Consider the following 12,309-nt stretch of genomic DNA (forward strand, 5'->3'; position numbering starts at 1 on the left):
GTGACCGAAACTGCACTAAACTTGCAAAAGAGACCCATTGTGTCTGAGAGAATAAAACTGTGAAGGAGACGAGTGAGATTCTCAAAGGAGCAGCTCTGAGCTCACTGAAAAACAACTACATGGTCTTTCCATTCTATAGCATTAAACTGAGCAATTTGCCGTTGTTCTTGAATACAAAGTTGACATCTGACAACTACTGATCAACCATTCAAATCAATTTCTCAGGCAGACACAACACTCATGTCTTGATGACACAAGTTTCCTAATGAGCTCAGCTTATGTCCTAAAAAAAGAAGGTGTGATGTACAGATCTCGTTTAATATATTTTGGGTTCAAAACATTTTAAAAATTCAGACACATTCTGGGGATACCACAGATTTATATTACATCTTGTGTAAAGGGGCATAATATGTCACCTTTAAGTTAAGTTATTGTAAGTGATGTTAAATAACAGAAAAGTCTTATATCTTTTTTGACATGATCTTTAAATTAAACTTCTTGAAGAAAGATTGTAACTTGCAGAGCCTACATTTTCTTTTGCGATTCTTTCCTCTCTTGTAATAAATCCCATCCCAGTTTTCCTCCTCTTCACCTTCACCAACCCAAGGTCTCCAAGCACCTCCATTCAGACTAGGGTTGGCCCTTGTATCGTCTGGCGGGTAGCGAACAGGTATTGCTGTGCGATTGTATAATACTAGACGTGCCAGTAGCTCCTTGACAACATCAGGCCTGTGCACTGCAAGGTCATGGCGTTCACACGGGTCGCCTGTAACATTGAAAAGCCAAACCGATTTCCTTTTTTCTCCAGTCTGTCGCTCCAGGTTCCACCAGCTGCTAGGAAAGTTTGTGAGAACCTGGGGTGGCACCCAATCCCCATGTCCTGGGTCGCCCGTCAAGAGTTTCCAGTCACCGACTCTAATGGCCGCTTGCACGGTTGTGTCCCACAGTCCATGGCCCTCCTTAAATGAGCCCCGACTGTGCCGGTTGAGAGGGTCGATGTTGTGAAGAATTTCCAGTCGTGGAGATTCCTTCCCTTCACTAATGGTAGGCCAAACATCAAACCCATCTAATCCCTGATACTGTGACACATTCCCACCAGCAAGTCCAACAAGAGTTGGATACCAGTCAGTAATGTGAATAAGGGCTCTGCTGACCCTTCTTCGATGGCGTATCAAGGGACTGTGCACGAAACCCACTCCTCTAATACCACCTTCCCAATATGTTCCCTTGCACCCTCGTAGGGGCCAGTTACTGCCCCCTGTGAGCGGTTGGGCTCCATTATCAGTGGAGAAGATGACGACGCTATTGCGGTAGAAGCCATATTTGCGCAGCGCGTAAGTTATGTTTCGGACCGCCTCGTCGACGATGGAAACCATGGCTGCGTATTTCCTGCGGGGAACGTTGCCCATGCGGCGAAACGGATAGATGTATTCTTTGGGAGGGTTTAGAGGTGTATGCACTGCCTGAAGGGAAAGGAAGATAAAAAGAGGCTGACTGCGTGAGTCGTGCGTTGCTAAGATTTTGCGCACTCTCTGGGTGTAGAGGTGAGTTGAGTACTTTCCCCCCTCTCCCCCATGCCACTGACTCACCTTCGTGGAGGTCAAAGCCACACAATGACTTGCCGTCACATGAGCCATATGTATAATAGTCCCACACTGCCAGTCAATGAACCGAAGTAGGTGTGAAATCCACGACGTGTGGGCAAACAGTCTTTCCGATAGAAGCCCAAATGCCACTTGCCCACCATGTGAGTGGAGTAGCCAGCCTCCTGCAAGCGTTGAGGGAGCGTGACCGCATCCAGAGGGAGGCAGTTGGGTTGACGTGGTCTGATGATGGAATGCTGGAGGCCGGTGTGAATTTGATATCTAAAAGAAAGCATAAATACATTCTTAATGCTCAGAAAGAGAGAAAAAACAAGAATTGAAACAATAAGCTTTTTACACCCGGTTTCAAAGTTGACATGAACTTAAATCTGACCCTATTTACTTTCTATGGGCCCTATCATACACCCGGCGCAAGGCGGCATCAGGCGCGACGCAAGTGTTTTTTTGCTAGTTTCAGCCCGACGCAATTATCATTTTCACGTCCTGCGCCTCGTTGTTTAAATAGCAAATACATTTGTGCCCATTTGTGCGCCCATGAGCTGCTGGTCTGAAAACGAGGTGTGTTAAGGCCCATTGTTGGCGTGTTGCTATTTTGAGGAACTGAAATAGACTGCGCCATTGATCAACTTAAACCTGGTCTAAAGTCAACGGCTCAGTATTTTTTTATTTTTATTTAAAGGGCGCAATAGTAATATGCTCCTTTAGGCGGGTCCACAACACGCGTACACTCTGCTTATTACACACACAGGGATGCACAGCAGCACACAAACATGCCAAATATTTAAAATAAAAGGATTACAATGTAAAAGATTATTATTGTGTACAGTGTACATAAAGATATGGTGAATCCGGCTTGTCCTGTAAATGGTCTGCTTGCACTTTAACACACACACACACACACACACACACACAGCTTTAACCTCATGCACGAGCAGATCCGTTTCCTCGCTAGAGAAGCATTCTTTTTTTACGCTTGCAAATTCCGCCATGTAAATAGCAAATCCGCCATGGCGCGAGCGCAACTGGCTTTTAAAGGGAATTAGAGATGAGACTCTGATTGGTTTATTTCACGTTATGCCCCAAACTCACCCATAGCTCGTTAAGAGAATAGGATTCACATTGGCAACATTTCTGTTTCTTCTACAGGGCAGCACATAATAATGCTTATCATTACGCTCAACCTAACCAGATTCTTGTATTCTGTGAGCAACTGGAGACCCAGCATGAGTCAGCATTTGTCAACTCATTTGTCATTTTTTACCATCGTCAGATGAAGGTTTCTGTTTATTTTGAAAGAAATATTTTTTATTCTTTTTTTTTAGCTTCCGGCAGAAAGCCTACAAGTCGACTTACGCCAAAAGAGTAACACTTGACGATGAATGACGAAGGATGTAGGAGTATCGTAAGCTTTGACGCCTCTCGCGGTTCAAACAAGCAGGGCTGGGCAACAAACTCAAGCTCATTCCACATTTCTCTTTAAAAAATGTCGTTTTAGACATCTAATTCTAATTTGTGACTGGTGTTTTGTTTTGCTCTATCCTCTGCGCTTCCGCGTTCGTCATTACGTTGTGCGTCGGGTCAAGGGTTACTGCCGGAAGCTAGTTATTTTAGTCGATAAAGTTTTAAATATGGATATTTTTCTACACAAACACATCGCCTCACTTCAGAATGCCTTTATTAGCCCCCCAGAGCCGGGTGGAGCACTTTTATCATGGATAGATGCACTATGATGGACTTCAAAAAATATAGAGCCATTCACTGCCATTATGAAGCTTGGAAGAGCCAGGACATTTTTTAATATAACTCTGATTGTATTTGTCTGAAAGAAGAATGTCATATTCACCTAGGATGACTTGAGGATGAGCAAATCATGGGCTAATTCTAATTTTTAGTTGAACTTTCCCTTTAAGGCAGCTACAACTGAGGGAAAAAATGTGGTTGAGGTGGAATTTCTTTTAGTTTTGTCACTGACGGAGAAGACCTGTAAGCTGATGGAGTTGACAAGTGCTCACAAAACTCTTTATATGATATATATATATATATATATATATATATATATAAAAGCTTGGAAGCATCAGGGTGTTTATTAATATAACTCTGATTGTATTCGTCTGAAAGAAGAAAGTCATACACCTGGGATGGTTTGAGGGTGAGTAAATCAACAATTGCAATAATTGTTTATGGTTCATTAAACAAACATGAAAAACATTGATCAAACCCTTTCCAATTAAAATCTGTAAGGTTTACTTGGATTTTTACAAAATTATCTTTAAAATACAGTACCCTGAAATAAGGGAGTTTTTATAACCCTTTCATATTCTGATTTCAGTGAACCTCTTTCATTTAAAAAAAACACACGTAATTTCTGTGTATTATTAAAAGTATGGTAACACTTTACAAAAAGGTTCATTAGTTAACATTAATGTATTAACATGAACTAACAATTAGCAATACATTTGTTACAGTATTTATCAATCTTTCTTAATGTTAGTTAATAAAAACCCAGCTGTTCATTGTTTGTTCATGTTAGTTCACAGTGCATTAACTAATGCTAACAAATACAACCTTGATTTGACTAATGTATTAGTATAGGCTAAATGTTTAAATTAATATGAACTATTATTAATAAATGCTGAAGTATTGGTAATTCTTAGTTCATGTTAAGGTAACTAATGTTAATTAATTAACCTTATTGTAAAGTGTTACCGAAAGTATTGTGTAAAAGAGGTGATGAGGTGAATGACCTGCTGGTGCACCAGTAGAAAGGTCTCTTTAGTGTCTTAAGTTATAGTAACCACGACCTTAGCCTGTAAACTGTTAGTGTGTCCAGGACTGGTCCTGCAGTGCATGTGCAATTGTTTATGGTTCATTAAACAAACATGAAAAACATTTATCAAACCCTGATCTGTAAGGTTTACTTGGATTTTTACAACATTCTTTGTTTTCATAACCTGATTTTAGATTCTGATTTCAGTTCACTTTTCACTCTAAAAAAACGCGTAATTTCTGTGTTCTTATTAAAGTATTGTGTGAATGACCTGCCTGTGATGAGTTGGCTGCGGGACGGGGTGCACAGCGGTTGCACGTAATAGTTCTCCAGTCGCACTCCCTCGGACGCCAGTTTATCCAGCGTCGGGCTTCGGACGTCCCGACTGTGATACCCGATGTCATTGAAACCCTGGTCATCTGTCAGGATGAAGATGATGTGTGGAGGTTGTCTGGGTCTGAAAGCTGTAGTGATGTCCTCTCGGCTCGATCTCAAGCCACTGGAAGACGACGCAGAAGTTTGGAGACCGAGGAAGAGTCCGAAGAGCAAACATAATGCCATCCACCTCGAAAACAGCTGCGACCCGAACAGCGCACTCATCGGGGCAGAGAGAAGAGGAGAAAATCTTCGGGCTTTGCTTTCAGTGTTAATTTCGTTAACGAAAACTATGACGAAAAATGTGCGTTGACGACCTTTTTTCCCCCTGACTAAGACAAGACGATGAGAGACGACACCACGTCATTAAACGCTAACTGGGACTATATCAACACATGCAATATCGTTCTCGAAAAAAGACGAGAGTGAAATGTGTTTAAAAAAAATAAAAACTTGACCACAACCACTTGTTTTTGTCGAATAAAGGAGGAGACAACACATTACAGACTGTTTTTACGAGTGTTCATGCTTACGGTTGCCAGATTTCACTGATTTAAACCCCAGTCAGAGCTTTTCTTCTAAAAGAACACATTTTCTACAAGGTCTTTTCAATAGTACCTGGCAACTATGCGCTCTCTCCACACAGCTGAAGAAGCGCGGATGATCTGAAAGCACAGACAAGTAAGATGGAGTTTACAGCTAGGGTGACCAGACGAACAATTCGGGACAGTCCCGAAATCTTTAGCTGTTGTCCCAAATCCCGAATCCGGCCCTAATTGTCCCGAAAATTACACTAAAGCAAAATCTTGAGCCAGGCCACCCAGCATACATTTGCTCCAAGCCGTGCATTAAAATATATTGTTAGTCATTGTCATGTAACTGTTCTTTTATGATCGTTCCTCATATAAAACTTCTATTTGTTTTATACAAACAGTCATTGTCAACATTTTATCATTCATTCACCTCTTAAAGTAATAAAACTAATCTAAAAAGTTTAACCAGTATTATAAAAATGGAAGTGGCCCCTCAAATTAAACTACTTACCTGTTAATACACATCAACCACAATCTCTAAAAATAATTGAGTGACAACATAATAAAAATTCCTTTTAGATGTGGAAAGGCTTAAGTAAGATTAAATCAAGTCATGTCCCACCAAAGAGAAATGTTGTTTTTCTGACAGTAAAATTACATCATTTTAGCTTATGTAGTGGCTAAAATAGCAAAATATGAAAATTGGACAGACAAAAAATAATTTAAAAAGTGTTGTATACAAGTTGTTCACCTTCTACTCCCGTTGAAGTATGTCAGAATGATGTTAATATCACAAATACCGTTCAATGAAAATAGAGTATAGCCTACAGTTGTATGAGGATGGAAAACTTTCAAATATTGAGTTTTTAAAATGCCGCTTCATCATAGATTGTCCCACACAATGACTGGTTCTCTCGGGAGCAGCGATTCTTGAAATGTAAAACAGTTTAGGTCTAAAACGTTTTGAGCTCGTCCACTTTCTCCACTTCCAGAGGGAGTTGAAAACACATTCGACCGGATTGATTTCGTAGTGTAAACGCTCATGTGATCGAGTGTGTTCAAACAGCCACTAAAAGACCGTCTACTCTCCGTCTACTGAATAATGAGTGAACATTATGAGAAGAGCTCGAGCCAGACGGGGTTTAAACTTTATCGGCTGGAGACCCAAGTTTGGTTTGAAGAGAAAACGTACTAAGCACAATGTTCTCTCAGCATTCCTGATTTCTAACACACACACACTCACAGCGTTCGGCTGGTCTTGCGTCTGTCAGAGCAGAAACTAAAGCTGATGCTCTCCGTGTGTTTTTCCATCATCTCCGGTCATGTTCATATGTAAATTGCGCAAACTTATTTTGTCCATTAGATCGAAATATCTGAACCCCCCCCCCCCCCATTAATTTACCCGCCCATAGACCCTCCCCTCGAAGAAATCAGGACAGAAGTGGTTGAAAGTGGACAAAAGAGACGGATTAAAACACCAGGTGTAAACGGGAATGACATCCACTTGTGACCCGATCGACCAAAACGGTGTAAACAGGGCCTTTATAACAGTAATGAAACAAAGGGGACGTTCACACAATATACCACACTCCATAAAAATGTTTTAGGATGAAATCTACTAATGATAACTTATGTCAGGTGGCATATAGGTACTACTTTCTCACACTGTATTTGGGAATGTAGTCACATTCAGTCGTTTGGAGAACAGGCTATGAAAGTTTGCTAGTTTGGTTCTAAAATATCCTTATGCATATGGTTGTATTGTTACCAGGATAGCATGAACAATTAATTCTCATTTATGATTACTGGAAATATCTATTTTGGGTCAATGGGAAATCCACACACATGGCAAAGGCGTCAGAAATAAATAAATCCAAGGATTTTAGAATGTACATTTATTTTCCATTTGTGACACGCATAACATTTACAACATTTTACATTATGAGGCTTAATTAGGATTTTGCATTTACTACGGTTTCAAGTGCTTTGGCCACTTGGTCGGCGCTCATGTTGTCCAGTGAAACACTGTGTTCTTTACCAAAACCTAAGGCAGAGAGAGAGATGATGCATCATTATGTATATAAGCTCATTATTGAATGAATATGGTTAGGTTATGTTTTCTTACCATATCGACCCCACAGCCTGGGCTGAACTCCAGAGCACTCTCGGATCAGGATGGGAAACTCAGGGTTTGCCTTCTTTAATGTCACATAATGCTGCTCGATAAAATCCCTAAAACAACAACATCAACAAATAATAATTAGCAAAACAGAATGAGACATGTTGAACTTAACAATGGTCAGGCTGGTTTACAGGCGCACACACAATCCATTCATCCCTCTCTCACAGAAGAGCGCCACAAGTCAATAGAGGGATCCAGACTGTGACTAAATGCCTGAATGAACACTTCAAAACCAGAAATAACCTGCACTATCTGTCTGAACTGTGCAGTACAGACCAACCATCAACATGTGTGGTGCAAGCTTAGAGCAGGGACATTTACTGTGGATAGGACTCGACCACGCCAGGCCATTATTAAAGGCCAGACTTACAATCCTTTTGTAATATTATTATTTTACCTTTTTGCTCTCCAGTCACTGTGACTAGTGGTTTTCCAAAGTTACAGCCACTCAGTATTTTCACTGGACACACATTTGACATCAATCGATAACATGGGAAAAACTGCCATATATATATTTTTAATATTATCTCATAATTTGGGAGCAGGTTTATTAGGCTGCTGTCACTTTAAGACCTGACGCACGGATCCATTATACTGTTACACATGCGTTTTCTTTCTCAACTGTTTACGTTCACTTAAAACATGACTGACTGTGTTTACGGGAATACTCGTCAAGACCGGCATTTTGACATTATTTCGTGTGTATTCGACTGTTTAAGCGCAATAAGCAGCGAAAAACTCCATTAGTACTGAGAGGCGGCTTTATGTGTGTGGTCTATGGGTTTGAGAACAAAATCTGCGGGAATGAGTGAAATTATGCATAACACAGACATCCCAACCTGCAGAAAGTCATTTCAGGGAAGTATCCCGAAGCGTAGTCTGACGTAAAATGTGTCTTATACTTTTGTTTTTTGTGGCACTCTCCCTCTGCCATGGCGCTCTTGTTTCAAGATACACTGAACTGATTAATTCGGTTCGGGAGAAGAGACAAAAGCCCACACTGACAATTGATTGGTTGATTTACCGAAACAGGCCAATCAGGATGCTCTCTATCTTACATGCGCTTCATGAGGCACACAAGCACACACACGCAAGGTCTCTCGCTCCCTCTCCCTCTCTGCCGCGCGCGCGCTACACGGTTTGGAACACAGTCTCTGTCTCGCATGCGCGCTCTTGCTCGCTCGCTCTAGATTTCCGGGAGATTTTAACTCATTTGCGGGCATCAGGGAGCCGCTATCAATATACGGGAGACTCCCGGAACTTCCGGGAGACCTGGGATGTCTGGTAACATAACCCTGTAACAGCAACAATATTCATCAGGAGCAAATGAAACGAGTGAGTGAATGGAGGCGGGTTTGTGTGTCACTCACTGTCAGAGAGAGAGAGAGAGCAGCTGGTATCATGTATATCTATTCTGTGGATAATGAGTATTGGAAGCGGTTCAGATATTTCAGCATCGAAAAATGAATATTTTTGACAACACTACATTGCTCTTAGTTTATTATTTCAGATGCCTTTTTAAAAGACAATAAATGAAAAACGTATATATTAGATAAATTCAACCCCCCACAGAGTCTAGTTGGAGTGACTATGTTAGTGTGAAGACCTGAAGACCAGTCTCACATATAGTTACAAAAACAGCATTTTTCCACCTTAGAAACATTGCTAAGCTACGTAATATGCTATCAGTTTCTGATGCAGAAAAGTTAGTTCATGCATTCATGACCTCGAGACTGGATTACTGTAATGCTTTACTAGCTGGTTGTCCTGCATCCTCAATAAACAAGCTACAGTTAGTCCAAAATGCCGCCGCTAGAGTTCTTACTAGATCAAGAAAATATGATCATATAACACCGATTTTATCATCACTGCATTGGTTACCTATAAAGTTCCGTATTAATTACAAGGTATTGCTACTGACCTATAAAGCCCTAAACGGCTTAGCTCCAGTCTATTTAACGGATCTTCTATCACCCTATAATCCATCGCGCTCTTTAAGATCACTAAATTCAAGGCTTTTGGTCATACCTAGGATATCCAGAACCACTAAAGGAGGGAGAGCATTCTCACATTTGGCTCCAAAACTCTGGAATAGTCTTCCTGATACTGTTCGTTGCTCAGACTCGCTCTCCCAGTTTAAAACTAGATTAAAGTCGCATCTCTTCAGCCAGGCATTCATATAATCCTACAGTTCAAACTACAATCCGGCCTCTAGCTCATAAATGCCAGAGGAGAACTGGCCCCCGACTGAGCCTGGGTTCTCCCAAGGTTTTTTTTTTCTCCATTAGGTCACCTGATGGAGTTTTAGGACACCATTAGGTCACTTGATGGAGTTTTTCGGTTCCTTGCCACTGTTGCCTTTGGCTTGCTCAGTTGGGGATATTTTGGGGATATTTAATTTAATTTTATCAATCAATAAATTCCTCTTGAAACAAACTTTGTTGTATTATTTTAATTTAATACTGTGAAGCTGCTTTGATACAATCTGTATTGTGAAAAGCGCTATACAAATAAACTTGACTTGACTTGACATATAGAGTCTCCACTGTGTGGCGACTGGCGAGTGTGGTTTGGGTGGATCAGCTGGTTCTTCTTGACTGTCATAACTGGACTCTGGCTCGAACTGATACGCCAAAACCAACGCCATAACGTCCTTACAAGGGGTGTAACGATCCCCTCATGCCACAACTCGATACATATCACCATACTGAACTCACCAGACGATATTATTGCGATACTCCAAGACTTATGATTAAAGGTTAACAAAATGTTTTACTGTTGATTAGCCTAAAATGTTAAATTTGGTTTTACATTGTGAGTGTAAATGAATAGTCTTGGACTTGGTGCTGAAACCCAAAGCACAGGACAATAGAGATGCCAGAGTAACAATATTCATGATTCTGAAGATGAAAATACTGAATTATTGTAGACGAATATTCTCTGTCACTGACTAGATATATTTAAAATAATGTAGGACACTTTTTACTGGTAACATCAGACATTTGGCATTATCAGAACCCACAAATATTCCCCCATTGCATTATTATACATTATATTCAACATTATATATAGTAGTTTAATGTCTGACACTAAAACTCTGAAAACTATAATTTTTTCTCACAGTAATTTTTATTTTGGGTGAATTATCCACGATACATATTGTCAATATCCACGACGATACACATTGTTGCATTTTTGCATTGCGAAATATTGTGAAACGATACATTGTTACATCACATCACGGTGCCTCATGAAGCTTCAGGAGCTGATATTTGTCAGTTATGGTACGGCAGACCAATCACAACAGAGGGGTCATCTGGCCAATCAGAGCAGAGTAATCTTTTAGGAAGGCGGGACTAAAACAGAGCATTCAGACAGAGGGCGAAAAGAGGTGCCGCAATAATGCAATGCCATTTTCACTGTGTCCTGTTTGTAAAATTAGTGTTACCTTTTCTTTATTTGAAAAAATATGAATATTATTCATATTTATTGTATTCATATATTTTTAAATAATTACTTTATTTGTGAAAAATACTGTAGACTAATAGGATTGCATAATCAAGAAGTTTCCATCTAAAGTACCAGTATAATATATATTTTAAATATTTATTTTTAAAATGTATTTTCATATTTATTTATAATTTATTAAATAGTAATTAAAGTAAATATAAATGATATAGATTATATATCGGCCACCATCGGTCCACCACTAATTTTGACGTCTGCTGATAATGCATAAAATCTGTTCTTTTAATCGCCTTTTTTTTTTTAAAGGAAAATTGGCATCAGAATATCAGAGATGAAGAATCTGAGGTAACAGAATATTTTCATTAACTCTAATTTGTGGAATGTAAATGTCCTTATTTTTTAATACATTATTTCATGTTCTCTCTCTCTCTCTCTCTCTCTCTCTATGACTGTGAATAATATTGCCAAAGCTTGGAATACATAGAATAATAATAAAAAACATCAAAATAATTGAAGAAAATATTATAACATATCTTAAATTTAAATCAACAGTGTAACAAATTAGAACATGTGTGAACATTTGATTACCAGTGTTTTAACACACACACACACACACACACACACACACACACACACACACACACACACACTTACTGAGGGTCACTGTGGCGGACAGTAGGAAAATACACTAAGGTCAGACAGACACACACATTACACACACATTAACCTGCTGTGTCTCTCAGGCTGTGGCACATCGACACATACTTGCTGATCTCTCTCTCTCTCTCTCTCTCTCTCTCTCTCTATATATATATATATATATATATAACAAGCTAATCGGGTTGTCATATAGTTCACTAGGATTTCAGACAGTATTTATAATGTAACGTTACATTTATACATTAATGCATGTACACTGTGTAAGAGTGATAGGCACAGAACAGTCACTCTGTAACTAAACGCATCACTGGTAAAGGCCTCAGTACTGCACCTGGTGCCCTGACTGGCGGCTGATCTCTGGCACAACTGCAGCCGGATCTCACGCAGATTCTTCGACAGACTCGAGCCGATCCCGCGAACCACTGCCGCCGCCATTACTGTCACCTTCAGCGACCGGAAGTGGAGCTCTTCTTCTGCGAGTTAAAACACGCTTCATCCGCATTACCGCCACCTACCGAACTGGATGTGTGTTTGTTTTTTTCGTCCTTGCCTACATTTTACAGTGTCATTTTCTGTATCCGATTTTCTCGTACTTTTACAGTTTTTGTCTTTATTTGCCATTTGACATGCTCCACAGATTCGGTCTCATAATCATAATCTAGCACTCCAATCATAAATAATTACGTGAACAATCATTAGGATGTCTTTTTGATTTTAGTT

General features: G+C 39.9%; 2 protein-coding genes and 1 long non-coding RNA gene across 3 annotated transcripts in view; all 3 read right to left on the bottom strand.

Annotated features, from left to right (window-relative positions):
- Positions 1 to 12,309, bottom strand: part of LOC309478054 — a 56,732-nt gene that overhangs the window by 33,807 nt on the left and 10,616 nt on the right. The window lies entirely within an intron of this gene.
- Positions 360 to 5,295, bottom strand: arsib (arylsulfatase family, member Ib). Its single transcript, XM_082141310.1, is given in 4 exon segments — positions 360 to 1,565; positions 1,567 to 1,650; positions 1,652 to 1,865; positions 4,643 to 5,295. Coding segments are annotated over 4 exon segments (1,731 nt in total). The 5' UTR covers positions 4,972 to 5,295; the 3' UTR covers positions 360 to 461.
- ndufa2 (NADH:ubiquinone oxidoreductase subunit A2) lies at positions 7,158 to 12,078 on the bottom strand. Its single transcript, XM_082141513.1, has 3 exons — positions 11,921 to 12,078; positions 7,405 to 7,511; positions 7,158 to 7,323 (listed from the first exon to the last, which is right to left on the bottom strand). Exons 1-3 carry the CDS (start codon positions 12,022 to 12,024, stop codon positions 7,232 to 7,234), a joined length of 303 nt encoding a protein of 100 aa, XP_081997639.1. The 5' UTR covers positions 12,025 to 12,078; the 3' UTR covers positions 7,158 to 7,231.

Source organism: Leuciscus leuciscus (assembly GCF_965113295.1).
Source record: "Leuciscus leuciscus genome assembly, chromosome: 16".
Taxonomy (NCBI): domain Eukaryota; kingdom Metazoa; phylum Chordata; class Actinopteri; order Cypriniformes; family Leuciscidae; genus Leuciscus; species Leuciscus leuciscus.

Bases quoted from the DNA above. Each gene is read 5' to 3' on its own strand.
- ndufa2 (XM_082141513.1), bottom strand. From the start codon at position 12,024: ATGGCGGCGGCAGTGGTTCGCGGGATCGGCTCGAGTCTGTCGAAGAAT. The intron at 7,512-11,920 runs GTGCAGTACTGA...TTGTTGTTTTAG, and splicing joins GCCGCCAGTCAGGGCACCAG to GGATTTTATCGAGCAGCATT. The intron at 7,324-7,404 runs GTAAGAAAACAT...TCTCTGCCTTAG, and splicing joins CAGGCTGTGGGGTCGATATG to GTTTTGGTAAAGAACACAGT.